This window comes from Gobio gobio (genome assembly GCF_949357685.1).
Source record: "Gobio gobio genome assembly, chromosome: 7".
In the NCBI taxonomy this organism is placed as follows: Eukaryota; Metazoa; Chordata; class Actinopteri; order Cypriniformes; family Gobionidae; genus Gobio; species Gobio gobio.
Window position 1 is genome coordinate 31158670 of NC_137103.1, and position 17015 is coordinate 31175684.

The window sequence follows — 17015 nt, forward strand, 5'->3', positions numbered from 1 at the left end:
AGTTGATAAAATGTAAATAATGCCAAATTAATAAAATTATTCTTTCAAAACTGTGTGTCCTTTTAATTACGACTTCTTGTGACTGGTTGCTTGCAGCTGACAGTTCTGACTGATTAACTGCTGTCATTTATTATATATTTAGTTATTATTTGATTTGGAGAAATAGGCTATCTAAATAAAAGAAAGCGATGGATTTGAGCAAGGCCAGTAGAGGGCGTCTAGATTACCATGAAGAGACAAGAGAGACCATCGTTACATCATTATAATGCGACGAACCGAGGAAGGACGGATGTGAATGTGCATGCTGATGACTCGAATTATATTTCTGCAGGCTGTTTGGTTCTCGAGCAAGGCAATTAATAAACTATCTCTGTTTATATCCTAACGTTATCTAAATAGTGTATATTTGGGGCAGCTAGTCACAGTACACAAAGCGTACAAGGAAAACACATTTGAAGATGTCTGTAACGGAGATGTTTAGCTATATCCAAGGCTTCCTGAGTGCAGATCAAGATGTTCGAGAGGTAAACAACTGCACATAAACTGGCTGAAATGAGTTTTAAGTAGCAACGTGAAATCCGTTTGAAATGTATTATGGGAATACGATCATACTATCAAAGGATTATGTGACTTGTAATTTAGACTTGAAAATGCAACAGCTATCAAAGTCTTGACAGAAAGTTCAGCCGATCTCTTTATGAATTTGTGCCATGTGCTTTCGGCTGACTCATCTTTCTATGCTCTTCTTTTAGGACATAAGAAAAGTTGTCCAAGTTCTGGAGCAGACGGCTAGAGAAATCCTCACTGTTCTTCAAAGTGTCCATCAGCCAACTGGTTTCAAAGACAGTAAGACAAGTTCAAATTCTTGATCTAAGTTTTGTGATCCATTCCACACTGTATCTTTGACAATGAGTTTTCATTCCCCCAGTTCCCAGCAAGTGTTTGAAGGCCAGAGAGCTGTTCTGCACTGTGAGAAATCACACTGGAGAGCTGAAGACCAAGTTCCCTGCGGAACAGTACTATCGGTTAGTGTTGATATCTCTTGCTCTATTTGGACTGAATTATCATTTTTCTAGTCTTAATATTTTATTAAAGATTGATATGTCCTCACCTTTCCTTAGGTATCATGAACATTGGAGATTTGTTCTTCAACGACTTGCCTTCCTTGCAGCTTTTGTGGTGTACCTGGAAAGCGAGTCCTTGGTTACGCGTGAGGAAGTGGCAAAAATACTAGCCAGTGTGTAATGTTCATGTTTATTTATATATCTTCAATAATTGTGTGAGGCTATTGTAGATTAATTCTACTTTACACTTATGCAGTTGAAGTCGACAGAGAAAAAGGGTTTCATTTGGATGTGGAAGACTATCTAGCAGGAGTTCTTATTTTGGCCGGTGAGCTGGTAAGTTTTTTTTTTTTCTCTCTCTTTCAAACTCATTCAGACCACCAATCTTATCACCTTTATCAATAATATTATATGTGTTACTCTATTTAAACATTTAAGTTAACGTTAAGACTGTGATTTTCAGTGACACATTAAGCATTTTCGTTTAGTTTCATTTTTGTAATGAGCTACAGCAGTTGTCAGTGTGAGCGTCACATGACATAATGATTTCATAGTCCATCTTGCATTCATGATATTCATGATGATGTGCATTATCCACTGCTGAAGTTGGCATACAAACTAGCTATCACAATAAAATATAAATAATGCTATCAGTCAAATTCATTAACTTTTATTTTGTTTTCTCTCGTTCGGCCAATGGTTACGCTCAAAATACGAGTGTAGGGAGGCAGAGAGAGGGAGTTTGTTCTCATAACTGAGCAAAAGAATACAAAAAGAACTTGCTGTTGACTCTCTCTTTTTATTATAAAACTCAAAAAAATTCCCACAATGGTGAGTAAACTTGTCCTCTCCTCCTGGATGGTTTTGTCCGGTAGTAGTAGCTACACACTTCATTGTTGACGTCTTTTTTCCTAGTAACACTGTTATTTGAAATTGACACCCAAACGAACACACCCCTTTTGCTCCCAAAATAAACACTCAATGCAACATAGGCAACAACTAACAACCGGCGCATGACACCGCTCATGCAAGTATGGATGAATTGGCTGTGATTCAACAACAGCATATATGGTTCTGTGAAACAACAAAACCAATGTTACTCACATATGGAGCAGAAACAATGCAACATTGTGTCCATTTTCAGGCCTTACTGCTCAGTCTCACCAGCGCTGGAAAGCTTTTCCAATATTAAAGAGGGTCCTAAAGCTCTTGCCTGGTCTTAAACCTTTTTCCAGTGATATTCCTTTTGTAATGCCTCTCAGCCATCTCTCTTTCTACAGTCTTTCTTAAAATCTCCCTCTCTCCTCCCCATCATGAGTTTATGCGCCCTCTATTACTGATCGGCTACAAGATTGTTGTGGTTCTCGGTGGATTGGTCCGATAGACATAAATATATTCACCAAATAGTTTGTTTGGGTGTTGATTTACATTTTCAAGTGTTTCTCAGAAGGTGCAGCCACCTACTATGTTGGAGTGTCAGACAGATGCCACTGGACTATATACGATATTATTGTATGTTTAGTATTAACAATATTTCAACATCAGTACTTAATTTTTGTCAGTACTGATGTATTGCGATTGTCTGGCTATCACCAGACCAAGCTCAATTTAAGATTGAACATTGGTCTTGGGAGTCTGCTCTGTATTTTCTACTGCACACGCGAGCATAAAAGCGCATAAATGAAATGACTCTGTACGCAATTGGATAGTCCTTTACCCAATCAGACCACAAGAGGCGTGATAAACGGGCAACGACCCATCGCTTCTCTATCCGTCATCGTGATAATCCCTCCAATAGCGCGCCAGGTGGATAAGCCAGTCTGTGATTGGTTCCCACAAAAGTGTAATAGAAGCAGTAGAAATGAGTGTACGGGTTTCCAGACTGAGTTGCCAGGCCAAATCAAATCGCCGGCAGATCAGGCTGGGTTTACCCAGTCTAGTATTGCGACACTCCTAAAACACTTTGCCCTTCATTTTGATTTTAGTATATGTGCTGCCGAAGAAAGCACCTCATAAATTTCAGCAAAAATGATTCCTTGCCAAAATAAACATCTTTTATTTACAAGTCAACTTATTTGTGATCAGATTTTTCAAGTTACTCAGCCCACTGATAATGTTCGCGTATTCATTAATGACACCAGTGCCATTTTTAGGCATTATAGTCGATTTTGTGTGACCTAAGCCCTGTTTGGACAGGATTAGGTTTACAAGGGTAGATGGAGTAATGCAATTTTACCACAGGATGTCTGTAATAAAAATGGCCAATTCGGATGGGTTAAGAAATCTCAGTAAAACTAGCGAAAGTGGGAGGGATAACTCAATTTATGCACCGCCGTAAAAGAATTATGAATGCATGTATTATATTTATATTAATATTTGTCTATTTGTCAATTAATATAATAATTATATTAATATATTATATGAATTAAAAGTAATTATAATTCATATAATAATAAATAATTAGCACCAAAAGATGAGGAATTTTGTCTCTAAAGTTTTCACTATAAACTGCTTTAATTTGGAATGAGAGATATAGGGTGTGTGGCTTTATTGCATCTTTACTTGCCGCTGATTGGTCCAGTTTGGGTTTGCAATCTTTAACCCAGAATAAAACCTGCCTCAGAGCAGGTCAGCCGTGTAGTGTAAGTAACTATGGTGATGAACACTGCTAAAAACCAATCCACCTTCATAAGCCGAAAAAAAAAAAACAAGTTTGCTCAGTCTAACCGCAAACTTACCTGGGTTAAAATCTAAACCAGCTTTGTGCAACAGGCCACTGGTAATAATTACTTTAACCTACCTCTCCATGTTAAACTAATCTCGTTCGAATAGGGCTCTAGACGTGAAACAAATTAAAAGCACAATGTAACGTTTGCATTTTCTTAATTTAGTCCAGACTGGCAGTGAACAGCGTGACCGCAGGGGACTATGGACGTCCGCTTAGGATCTCAAACTTTATCAACGAACTTGACTCTGGCTTTCGCTTGCTCAACTTAAAAAACGACCCTCTTCGCAAGCGCTACGACGGCCTCAAGTACGATGTGAAAAAGATTGAGGAGGTGGTGTACGACCTTTCCATCCGAGGCCTTGCCAAGGAGCAGGAGACTGCAGGAGATGAGTAGAGGCGGCGTGGGAACGCAAGAGGCCACGTGGCACTACCCTGGCTGGGATTTTCCACGACTGATAGAGTGGTTAAACCTGTCAGCGTGCAGGTAGTCAGAGGAGGTTTTGAAGCCCCGGTGTCTTTTAAACCACCTGCCTACCAGGACAGAGATCCGTTCAAGCTTTAGTGGAGAGATCTTCTCTTTCTCACTTCTGTTCAGAGATGTTTATGTACAGATGCATTTGTTTGCCTGTTATTTTTGATTGGATGTTCTTTTACTAGTATTGATTGCTTTTGTCTCGGCCATCTCTCTTGTGAATAATTGTACAGTCAAACAAGAAACCATTTTTGGGGGGGGAATTAACACTGAAATATTGATGAAGAGAGGAAAACAATGGTAAATGCTGTTAGAAACTGAAGTTTTGTTGCTTTCTAACCAGTCAAGACATCAAGGCACTTTCTTGACATAAACTGATTCATTAGATTGGGTTTTCTACACTCGTAGCACTTTTTTTGAATGTGACTGACTAAATCACATGAATGGTATCATGTTAAGGTGTACATGAAGATAAAATTGACAAACCTGTGCCAAAATGTTAACTTCCATATTGTAAAGACATCTGGAGTCTGTAGATCTGAGTTTCTTAAAAGTGCTTACTGTTGTTGCCATATTTACACGTTAATGTCCATTAAAGGGATAGTTCATCCAAAAATAAAAGTTCTGTCATTTACGCACCCTCATGTCGCTCTAAACCTGTATGACTAACTTCTGCAGAACACGGAAGATCATTTTGAATGTTTTTTGTCCATATAAATAAAAGTCAAAAGGTTCTAAGTGTTGTTTTGGACCCCACTGGCTTTCACTATATGGACAAAAACAGTGGAAACATTTTTATAAAATAGCTTTTGTGATACACAGAAGGAAGTCATACAGGTTTGGAACAGTAAATGGTGACAGAAATTTTATTTTTGGTGATTTCTTGCTGTACATTTTTGACCACTTGCTTATCACTTTTTAGTGTGTGTGTTCTTTTTCCTTTTGTTCTGGCTCTTATCTAGTTGTGGATGTTGTTGCATGCTGAACTCCACCTGCAGATAGTGTCGTATCAGGAAGATCTTTGGAAAAATAACACTAAAACCTTCCAAGCAACAAGCAAACTGACCGTGCATTTGTTTTCCTTTGTAAAGATTTATGGGAATTCTTATTATCCCCCCTGTTTTGTTTGTGGATTCTCAGTGCATTGCCTTTTTTATTGCTCTTGTAACGTGTTGCTTTTTTTTTGTGGGTGCATGTTTTATCTGCTCTTTCAGTGTTTTGTTTAGTTTTTCGGGAGGAGGGGGGGGGGTTACTTAAAATGTTTCATAGTAATTCCAAACAAAAATGTTTTGTATACTTATTGCTTCTCCCCAAAGATAGATTTCTATCTGACAGTATTTGCATTCGAAATGCCTGTTCATGTGGTGGTTCAACTGGGAAATCATTTGCTTGTTCAGTAATGTTACGTAATAAAGATTGTCATTGGGAATAATGTTCTCATAAAACATGGAGTCAGTTGAGAGAGATGGATACTTGTCATTTTTAATTGTAATTCACAATATTTTACACAACAAAAATATTAAATTAGGATTTTTAAGAATGGAAAAAAAGTATTTAACAGCTCGATTGGTCTCAGTTAAAAGTCCTCTGGCAGGTTCAACTCCTCTTTTCATTGTGTAATGTGGAAGCTATGGTATTTCTAACAGTATCAATGCCACTGGAAAAACAGTAAATATTCATGTTGAAACCTAAATGGCAAAATCCAGTGATAGCGACATATCTATCCATTAGTATTGACTTTAAACATACAGAGAGAGAGAGAGAGAGAGCAGAATGACTGGGTGAATGTGGTTGATTGCTATTGCTCAAGTCAACTGTGGTTCATTTTCTCTTAAAGCTCAAACAATCTTTAAAACAAAGTACAGTAAAGCTTTGTAAACTGCAGAACAATGTCCTCGCTCCAGTTTTAGGACCTTCATATTAAAGTGCATCAAACAAAAACAGGTAACATTTAGCGGGTTGTCATAAAGCACAGTTTGTATATCAATGGGAAAGTTGGAACATTATAGCAGCTACTGAAAAATAATATTTTTCTCAATAATTTGACATAAGGCCCAATTTTTAGGTAAACGTCGAGGGAAAACTTGAACGAATAGTACAATAGACTCATTTAGTATCAAATAAACAAAGGCACATCTTTTATACCCCTCAAAGATTACAAAGGAAAGCAACGTTATTATAAACTACATGATTTTGGTGGGGGAAACATCAAACTGACATTTTCTAATTCAGGAACTGGCCACAGATGGTTTCAGCACAACCAATAATGTGGCAATACTTGATGATTAGACTGCTACACCCTCATTTATGGAGAAAACATACCAAAAAAAATGTCTCGTTACATCACTGATCACAAGAATATCGGTACCTGTGAATAAAAACAGCTTTACTGCTGCTACACAATACAACGAATATTATTGCCGTTCTGTAAACCAGCACAGTGATAAGAAAACGAGAACTGCTCCTGGATGGCAGTGGGAATAGTTGCTAACGGAAGAGAGGAAGAGGGAATTACAATTGTCCAAAAACAAAACAGCTTTACCTCAGTCTTCACACAAAACACAGGTTTCCACTCTGTAGTGCATACTAAAAAGTCCAATCAAAACATGTTCCCTCATGCTTATCACAAAAACCATTTCACAACTGAAAACCTTTCTTCTCAGTCGCAAACTAGTTGTACAATCAGTGTTTTACAAGTGCAGCAGTGAGGCACCTAACAAGGCCCTCGTTTTGGTATGCCAAAGGGCATTACTTTTTGCTTGACAGTGGATTTTTCCTCTTCCAAAATGTCACTTATTTGCTTTCCACTCATAGAAAGTGCCCCTTGCGGCCTATATTAATATTCAGTCTTTTAAATCACAGTAAAACCTTGCAATTTAAAAGTCCATTGGTGGAGAAACATATAATCAGATCCGATTCCCCCACACAAATACTGTTTTCTCAACAAAATATTGATTTTTTTTAAACTATTGTTCACAACAGATTTATGCTGGGAGGGGATGAGGGGTGTCTCAGGACCGGCTCGGTGTCGTGCTAATCATGATATTAGGGAGAGCATTGCGCCGTTTTCTCCAGGATCCAAGATCACAAACGTATCTCTTGATCTGTCGAAACCACTGCTGAGTGCGAGGTTTGTCAGAGGCACGGAAAACGAAGGCTTCGCGTCGGATGTCCAGCACCTCAAAGGTGTCTTCACAGTCGGGGTCGGCAGACACCACACAGTTCGCCAGAAAGATGGGCTCCCGTAACACAGTGAACTTCCCGCTGCTCTTGTCCTTGATGAGTACCAGTACACCGTCCTGCACTGTCTCTGAGGTCTCCAGGCTTCCATCGGTCACCACATCTGCGGTACGCAAGGTGCGTACCATGAGTAAACTCTGAACGTTCTGGAATTTGAGGGATTTGCTTCCCTTCTTAAGCCACTGGCCATCGGCGGGCTGCGCCAGCTGGAGCGGCCCCTCCATGATGAAGCGCGTGCTCTCTCGCGTCCAGCCCACCGTCTTCATCGACAGTTCTCTCATCTCAATGTTGATGACCTCTCGGTTCTTGCGGCTGTCACGCCGGAAAGAACGCAAGGACCACGTGGCGGTCCCCTCCTGTTTGGTCTTCATGTTGATGTGCTCTAAATGGGACTCCACACGGCTCTTGGCTTCTTTTAAGCGGGAATAGTCTGGATGACACTCGTTGGTGGCCTTGCTGATGCGACTCAGCAGCAACGGGTACTTGGTCACACGCTGAAGTGGCGCCATGAGGAAGGAGCGCAGGTTCATGCGCCTGAGCGCAGTGTTGTCATTCTGGGACACGTCGAGGAATATTCTAAAGGACGTAAGGGAGGAAACATAAACGTGACAATTAAGATAGTTCCTTCTAATGGCATACACTACTGTTTAAAAAAACAAAACAATTAATACTTATATTCAGCAAGGAAGTATTAAATTGGTCACAAGTGACAGTAAAGACATTTATAATGTTACAAAAGCTTTCTATTTCAAATAAAATCCTAGCTAGCTAACATGGTGTTAGGATGAGTTAAATAAATAAAATCCCCTTATACCTTTGTTTTCTAGCAAAAGTTAGTTTGAAATTATTACTGTATAATTTTCAGCTATTATTGCAAAATAAAAAAATATTAGGTACAGGTGTTAATATAACACTTAACATAATAAATAGAATAATGCATAAAAATACATTGCTAAAATACATTTAAATTATTTTCTTATTGGGGCAAATGAAAATATTGATAGTGCGTGTACAAATATGAAATACTGGCCCATCTTATTAAAATATTTTATAAATGAGCCCTGGTTAGAAATATATTTGAATACATAGAAATATAGCCTACTTACTAACAATCTACTTACACTGCTGAGTCTGACGCTTAACTACCTTTATTTGCAAACACTGAATGGCAGAGGATAGTCTACAAGCACTTTCTAAAAGCAATTAGAGGATATAATATATGTACCTAAGAAGCTCTTTTTCTTTCTCCAGAGTGTTGAGCATGTTGACAGATGTGAACTGCTGAAGGCAGTAGGTTTGAAATGCTGGAAGCATGTTGACAAACTCCAAGAAGATTTCTCCAATGCACACAGTCTGCAGGTCCTCATCGCCCTGTATGAAGACAGTCACCATTCAATTTCGGTTATGTGGCTCATATATTTGTACATTTTAACTTCATAATGAAAACATTATTTGCTATGTTAAATTCTAACATAAATGCAAATGCGGATTATTATGACTAAAAAATTATATTATAACATAAATCACAGTAGTGACCACCGATGTGGGTTTTTCAATGCAGATATCAAGAGAGCACAAAGCTATGTCGCTACAATATATATATATATATATATATACAAAATGTTCCAAAAGTTTAGGGTCAGTAAGATTTCTTATCGGTAAGTCTCTTATGCTCACCAAAGCTGCATTTATTTGATAAAGAATACAGTAAAAACAGTGATGCTGTGAAATGTGATTACAATTTAAAACAACCCTTTTCTATTTTAATATAGTTTAAAGTGTAATTTCTTCCTGTGATGGCAGAGCCGAAATTTCAGTCTTGAGTGAAATCATTCTAATATGCTGATCTGCAGCTTAAAAGGATAGTTCACTCCAAAATGAAAATTGTCATCATTTACTCACCCTCAAGTTGTTCTAAACCTCTATACATTTCTTTGTTTTGCTGTACACAAGGTCTTTGGAAGAATGTCTGTAACCAACCAGATCTCGGCCCTCTATTGACTACCATAATAGGAAAAAAAATACTATGGTGGTCAATGGGGGCCGAGATCTGACATTCTTCCAAACACTCTTCCAAATATCTTTCTTTGTGTACAGCAGAACAAAGACATTTATACAGGTTTGAAACAACTTGAGGGTGAGTAAATGATGACAGAATTTTCATTTTTGGGTGAACTATCCCTTTAAGAAACATTTCTTCTTATTATCAATGTTGAAAACAGCTGTGCTGCTTAATAGAAAAATGTTTTTCATGATTATTTGGTGAGTAAAAAGTTGAAAAGAACAGCATTTATTTGAAAGACATATCTTTTGAAAAATTATAAATGTCTTTATTGGCCGTTTGGATCCATTTGAGACATCCTTGCTGAATATATCTTACTCTGTCACTAGTGCTCCATACCTGATCAAATGCCTGATCAATGCTGTCCTGCAGATGCTCTGTGAACCTGTCATTGACATCAATGAGCTCTTGAACATTGCTAAAGACCACCGCCAGCTGCTCTGCTGTGAGCAGTCCTGCACTCTGCATGGGGCAGTAAAACTCTTCCTTGATGATGCGCAGGTCCTCTCCATAACTCGACTCAGTGTTGAGAAACTCCAGGATGGCTTCTTTGCGCTCGGTGCGCAGCTTGGAGCAGCGTTCACACATGCCCTCCCCGTGGGCACCCTCTTTGTGCCCACAATCAGGACAGGGCTGCTGAACCTCCCATGTCCTGAGGGATGGCGAGGGTCTCCTCCAGCCCCGAGCCAATCCAGGGCCGATGCCGCTGTCCACACGTTCTACCTCAGCTCCAGCACTGTGGCGGGCACGACGGGGCTCTTCCTCGTCTTCGCGCTCATCGCTCAACCCTACGACACCACTGTCTGCGCTCAGGCTGCTGACGGTACTCCAGCGGTGCTGTGCTGTGCGGCTCACGCCCAGGCCCCTGCTCCTCTCCTCACCTCTGGGCTCCGAGCGGCCCCTGACTGTGCCTGGCACTGATGACAAAGAACAAACAAACCTCACAAGATCAGCTCTCCGAATTTCATATCAATTATGTTGTGATAATCAAAAAAAGTCTAATAAAATAATAAAAAAAAAACTATAAAATGTCTGTTTGGAACATTGAAGATAAAACAAAAAAGACCACAAAAAAAAAAAAAAAAAAAAAAAAATTCTTAAATATAAAAGACAATGCATTTAAGGTGTTTAAACAAACCCTTAAATGATAAGCCAATACATAATTGGCAGCAGAAAATGTACATATAAAAAGTGTATACTGTTAGTATACACTGTTCAAAAGTTTGGATTGGGTAAGATTTTTAAATTGTTTTGAAAGTCTCTTACTGTATGTCTGTAAAGGAAAAACAGTAATATAGAGATATATTATTACAATTTGAAATAAATGTTTTCTATTTTAATATATTTTAAAATGTAATTTATTTCTGTGATGGCAAAGCTAAATTTTCACCATCATTACACCAGTCCTCAATGTCACATGATCCTTCAGAAATCATTCTAATATTCTGATTTAGTGCTCATTAATTATTATCGTGCTGCTTAATATTTTTGTGAAATTTGTCTTTACACAACTTATTTAGACTTAATTGGAACATTGATATTTATCACATCTGTCATTTATCAGTTATTGTAACATGAAAATAAATGCTTTCTTTAATCTATACTTAAAGTTCCGTAGGAAATCTGCTATTACAAACTGTTTTAAATAAAAAATAGAGGCTCATAAGCAAAAACAATTGCATATCCAAATTCTGATGATACCAATACATTTCAAATTTCACAAATAATGGCAAATGACCAATATGGTGCTGGCATAATTTGCACTCCAAATTCGTTTCAGGATATGCATTTGATAGCTGCCTTTAAGTCTAAAAACACAAACAAAACAAAGTACAGACACCGAGTATGGATGCTGTGGTGCAGAAAGATAAAAGCAGTCCTCAGGTCATGCATGTGACAGCACTACAGTAAGAGCCACCTAAGGCCAGGTTTTAGTAGTAGCAGAGTCTCATGATAACAAATAAAGTGATACCCTTGGGTTAAAGTCAAGCCTAAAAATTATTTTAAATGAAGTATTACCAGAACAAAATAGGACAAGAGTTCATTTACTTACAGGAAGAACTGTGAGCAAAGCTGACTGCAGAGGAAAGAGTCTTACCGCTGTCCCTCTCTCTGCGGTGAATGTGCAAACGTGCCGCGGCGGCGATCTTCATCTCCAGCTGCTTGCGCTTGGTGGCGTCTGCAGGCATGGGGTCGCTGTAGTGGGGCCGCAGGCGGCATTCACGCTGGGCCCTCACTGACTCAGCCAGCTCATAGGCCGCGTCTGAGCTGGAGCGTCTGCAGCCCGCCCCAGAAACCTGCCAATAGGACAGACATCTGTTAATCAACAGTACGCATGGTAGAGCAATGGTCTGAAATATATGTGTGTGTAAAGAGAAAGTTCAATGTGTAAAACTTCAATGAAGGTATATTTGATCTCTAAGCACATATGAGAATGAATGGAACCACTAACTGTTTCAGACATCGATCCGAGTCACTGCATTACAGTTCATCCAAAGGGTGTTACATTACCAAAGCTTTTAATATATTGTGTGGTGGTAAGTGGACCTTTTTTTGCACTATGAGTTGTCATGCCCATTTACTGTTCATAAAGTCTATTGACAGACTCCAAGGACATAAAATGCATCTCTTTTATCAATAGAAATAGTTCGGGAACCCAGTTTCCTTTCAAAACTGGCCTATTGGAAGTCACTATTAATGGGATCATTTATTCACGAAAATAAAATAAAACATTTAGAGAAAGTCAATAGTAACCAAAAATGTTCAGTTCCATGCTTTAAAATATTTTCTTGTGTTCCGCAGAGGAAAGTCAGAATTTAAATTTTTGAGTGAACAAACCATTTAAAACACTGACCTTATTTTTTTTTTTTTTTTATGAAACAAACTATGAAATGAAACAGGCACACTTCCTTAAAGATTTGTTTAACTCATCCCTCCAACCACCTGTAATACTTGAGACTTTTCCTGATCCAATCGAGGGTAAAATCAGGCCAATCATTCTATTTTCCAGTTTAAATACCTATTTCACTCAAAAATACAGCACAATGCGGAAGTCAAATGTGTTGTCAATGGTTTCATGTTGACTTAAAAAGTGGATCTGGACTGGATCTGCCTGAACTGACAGCATTGATAACCTTTCACCTTGTACACCTCTGAAACACTAGAAAGCTATTCCAAAATGATGCCTCTAAGTCGGTACATAATGTGTTTCAGTTGAATCTGAAAAAAAAAAAAAAAAAACACAATCTATGGCGTAAAACCCTCACTTGACAGCATTAGGTTCTCAAGTGTTATCAATGTACGAGAAACAAGACACCACGGCTTCAGGTGACGTACAGAATAATTAATAAGGCAGCAGTTATCTTAATTAAAGACACTGAAACGCAGAGACATAAGAAGAATCTGTACGCAACGAATCATAGCAACATTGCAAATGAATGGCAGCATTCTTCGATATCACCCTTAACCTTAAAAACATGCAGCCAGTCGAATGGCGTGAATGAACGTGGCGCAATGAAGAGCCGGTCGGCATCTCAAGCAGCAGAGGCAGGACACACAACCTGACACAGAGAGGAAAGGAAAGCAGTTACCACCATGAAACCTGGCTCTAATCCTTCCTGCGTGTCGCTCTTAGCTGCGGCTCTGTGTGCTCCGCTGCATGTCTGCAGTCGCCTCTACCGTGCACATTCCCCTGCAACCTCAGCCTCCCATGCGCCCTGATCACGCTCACATGCATGCATGACAGAGCTGTCCTCACTCAGAGGTGATATTCAGAGGTGTGCGAGTGTGAGAGAGACGGGAGCATTCCTTACGCATTCTGTCGCTGCTTTCCCCTGTTGTCCCGTGGGCTCGGTGCAAGCCTCCTCTCCGCAGGCCGACGTTGTCATGGCAACGTGGGCAGATTGATGGCTGGGCTGGGGAGCGGTGATGTCAGTGACGTCATTCTGCTCACGCGACAATCGGACGGGAGTCTCGGCTGCAATCTCTGCACTGCAGCTGGGGAAGTGAGGGAGAGAGAACACAAAGAGGGGAAAATGGGAGTGTTAAAGTGGAATTCCTGATTCTGAGTTTGTATGTGTGCCGTGCGGTCAACCCCCATGCCTCTAGGGAGAACCGGTACCCTCAAACAGAGGGGCTCAGGGTGGACAGCAATTAGACGCATCAATTCACATTAACACCTGAACACCTGAACCTTTGTGTGTGTGTGTGTGTGTGTGTGTGTGTGTGTGTGTGTGTGTGTGTGTGTGTGTGTGTGTGTGTGAGAAGAAGAAAAAGAGCTTATGTATCTGTGGATGACCCCACACACCACAGACCATGAATAAATAACAGCACATAGCAGAGTAAAACTAAAGTCTATGTAAGATAATACGATTTGATTTCAAAGAATATATGTTGAATTTTGTTTTGAAGTTGTTGTTTTTTACCCTTTTGGCAATTTTATTTTTGCATTTTGTTTTTCTTGTTAAACTAAATACATTTTAGAATATGATTTTGATTTACAAGAAAAAAATACAACTTGATTAAACTTAATTCAAGATTCAGGGCATTCTTTTACTCCGCATACTATTTTTTCCCATTTAAAGTGTTTTGGAGGTCTCCTATAACAGGTTTACATGCATCAAAGATATAACAAAAAAAAAAGCACTTTCAAAAAACATTCCACAGATGTTTTAGATTTACAAGAAAAAAATACAACTTGATTAAACTTAATTCAACATTCAGGACATTCTTTAAAAATAAATCGAATTATATTACACAGTTATGCTTCTCAGGTCAATGTCCTGTACACTAACATTCAGAAGCTTGGAGTAAGTAAGAATTTAGTTTTTGAAAGAAAGAAATACTTTAAAAACTGAGTGAAGACACATTAAATTGGTGAAAAGTGACAGTTAAGTAAAAAATACATTTATGTTGGAGAAAATGTCTATTTCAAATAATCCTAAACAAATCAGTTTCCACAAAAATATTAAGCAGCACAACTGTTTTTAACATTGATAATAATAAGAAATGTTTTTTTGAGCAGCAAATAAGCATATTAGAATGATTTCTGCACGGTCATGTGACACTGAAGACTGGAGTAATGATGCTGAAAATTCAGCTTTGCCATCACAGGAATAAATTGCATATTCAAATAGAAAACACTTATTTTTTATAATTTGTTTTTACTGTATTTTTCAAGGAAAATAAATGCAACCTTCGTGAGCATTCAAAAACATCAAAACCAAAAATAAATAATGATTAAGAAAATATTTTGCAGTGTATTAAATGAAAGACATGAAAGACTAATATTAGTAATACATTTATGAATGATTGCTGACGGCTGTGCCTTCATCCGCTGTTTGCCTCAGCCATTGTTCATTGTTCTCTTAGGTTTAAAAACAGGTGTTTTGATTGATTTGTTATAAGCTTTTAATTGCCTCTTCCACATCACTTCCATCTCCTTTAATGCTTCAGTACCTCAATATCTGATAATGCTGCACTCATTACTGTCATAAATTTGCATAGATGTCATCTGAGAATAACGCTGACAGCACAACCATGAGCTCTGAAGCATTCAAAAGAAAACACGCACAAAGACAAAGGCGCCTTGACATCTCACTAGGAAAAGAAGAATCACTAGGAAAAGAAGAATCACAAAATGCAGATGTTAATAGCTGGCGTGGTCTAATGTCATTTTTAATTCTACCAGTAAAATGTGGAAAACCTGTAGCTGTGGACTGACAGTAATTAATATCCCGCTATGAAAGAGGCAATAAAACCCAATGTCTTTCACACGTGAATGAAATTGTCATTAAAGCACTGCAGATATATTACCTGTCATTTCAACAGTGCTGTGTGAATTCATTCATTGGAGGTTTTCCCCTAAATTATTTTATAAGTCACTTAAAGCACTTATTCTAGTGTACTGTCAGGCTTACATCTGTACAATGTGCATCTTGTCCAACAATATTGACTCAACTAATCTATACAAATTACATTAACACTATGATAACAAATAATTGTATCAGGACAATAACCTTCCTATGAAATGTTCATCTATTCTAGTCAAAGATATGAAGTGTCTGTAAGCTTAAATAAGAATTTTCCCGTGCAAATTTTTCTTCTTCTTTCATCTATCAAGCAGACAATAAATGAAAATAACTAAATGTCTCATAAAAAAGACCTGGAAGCCCCCGGGCTGCTCTGTAGTAAATGATTACCAACACTTGAGGCACTACGGTACAGCGGGGATATTGGATGTTATATTTAGACGGTTCCCAGCCTGGATTGAACTTCTGCCCTGGAGGAACATTAGAGAAAGGCTCTGTAATGTCGAAAAGCCTCTGACGTGCCCGCTGTTAAGCTCTGTACTATGACAGGAGCAAATGTAGCCGAAGGAAAATCCATACGGATTTATGCATCCATGCTACATTTGAGAAGACTGTCAGGGCCAGAGTTATGTGCTGTTATGTTAATCAAATTCCTGTCAAGTTTGCATATTTTACACTCTGTGTGTAAAACGTGCTGTTGGTGGACAGGTGTGAACCAGACAACCGCCACAGCACAACACAACCGCTGAAGAATCCGTATAATACTGTTACTGCCTGTGTGATTCAGTGGGGAATTAATGGGGTTTATTGCTATAGCAATAACTTAGTTGTTGCTACTAGAGAAATCTGGATCTTTATCTTTGTTTTCCAGTAATAATATTTATCCGTAAAACAAAATTAATTTCCCTAAAGCTTTAACAAAATTGTATGAAGTTTATACTTAAAACTAGTTAAAAAGCTTTGTACTGGAAAACAAGACAAAGATACTGATTAGGACAGGATATTTAATAGAATTTCTAATAGCCATGTTTTCACATTCCTGATATAGATACACCTGCTAATCATCACATAATATGCCACTGAATGCAAATATCACATCTGCTACTGTGTGCCTGGCATAAATGAAGACATCGAAAATCACATCAGTAATGATACTTTCTCTGTATACAAGCTGCGCAGAGATGCTGGAATAAATCAATACTAACACATTGAACACAAATACTGATGCAAACGCTGCTGGGTTCATTTTCACAGTTAACAAGCTAAACTGATGATAACCAAGAGACACACTGTTCCAGCTGATGTCCATTTTTACCCAGCATACTTTTTTCCCATTTGAAGTGCCCCTATAATGCTATTTTAAAGGCTCTTAATGTTGTTTTGGAGGTCTCCTACAACGGGTTTACATGCATACAATTTTCTCATAATATACATTGCACATCACAAAATTGTTCAATGATTCTCAAACGACACAAAGGAATGATTCAGTCTCTCTAAATCCCTCCTTTCCGCGAGCCTACCCTGTTCTGATTGGCCAGATGGCCCAGTCTATTACGATTGGTCTACTGCTTACAGTGCTTGTTGGGAGCTAAACGCACTTTACCATAAAATAACTTCCGCTCCGGAGGCTTCCTCAGTC

General features: G+C 38.5%; 2 protein-coding genes across 5 annotated transcripts in view; one reads left to right on the forward strand and one right to left on the reverse strand.

Annotated features, from left to right (window-relative positions):
* The first annotated feature begins 254 nt into the window (after positions 1-254).
* tsn (translin) lies at positions 255-5729 on the forward strand. The gene is made up of 6 exons (XM_079822579.1): positions 255-524; positions 753-846; positions 929-1025; positions 1122-1237; positions 1321-1400; positions 3956-5729. The coding sequence occupies exons 1-6, from the start codon at positions 459-461 to the stop codon at positions 4184-4186; spliced, it is 684 nt and encodes a 227-aa protein (XP_079678705.1). The 5' UTR covers positions 255-458; the 3' UTR covers positions 4187-5729.
* Positions 5718-17015, reverse strand: part of arhgef49 (Rho guanine nucleotide exchange factor 49) — a 50636-nt gene continuing 39338 nt past the window's right edge. For 2 of the 4 annotated variants that reach the window (XM_079822578.1, XM_079822577.1), the window contains exons 4-8: positions 13379-13562; positions 11665-11863; positions 9906-10483; positions 8730-8875; positions 5718-8080 (exon numbers count right to left, since the gene is read on the reverse strand). In XM_079822578.1, the coding sequence (XP_079678704.1) occupies positions 7276-8080; positions 8730-8875; positions 9906-10483; positions 11665-11863; positions 13379-13562 (1912 nt within the window). In that variant the 3' untranslated portion in view covers positions 5718-7275. Of the gene's footprint in view, positions 8081-8729; positions 8876-9905; positions 10484-11619; positions 11864-13378; positions 13563-17015 lie in introns of all 4 variants that reach the window. The other 2 variants (XM_079822576.1, XM_079822575.1) reach the window with 1 other exon arrangement.

Coding starts and splice junctions, on each gene's coding strand:
- tsn (XM_079822579.1), top strand. CDS start 459: ATGTCTGTAACGGAGATGTTTAGCTATATCCAAGGCTTCCTGAGTGCA. Junction 1,238..1,320: donor AGTGGCAAAAATACTAGCCA/GTGTGTAATGTT, acceptor ACACTTATGCAG/TTGAAGTCGACAGAGAAAAA. Junction 1,401..3,955: donor TTATTTTGGCCGGTGAGCTG/GTAAGTTTTTTT, acceptor TTCTTAATTTAG/TCCAGACTGGCAGTGAACAG.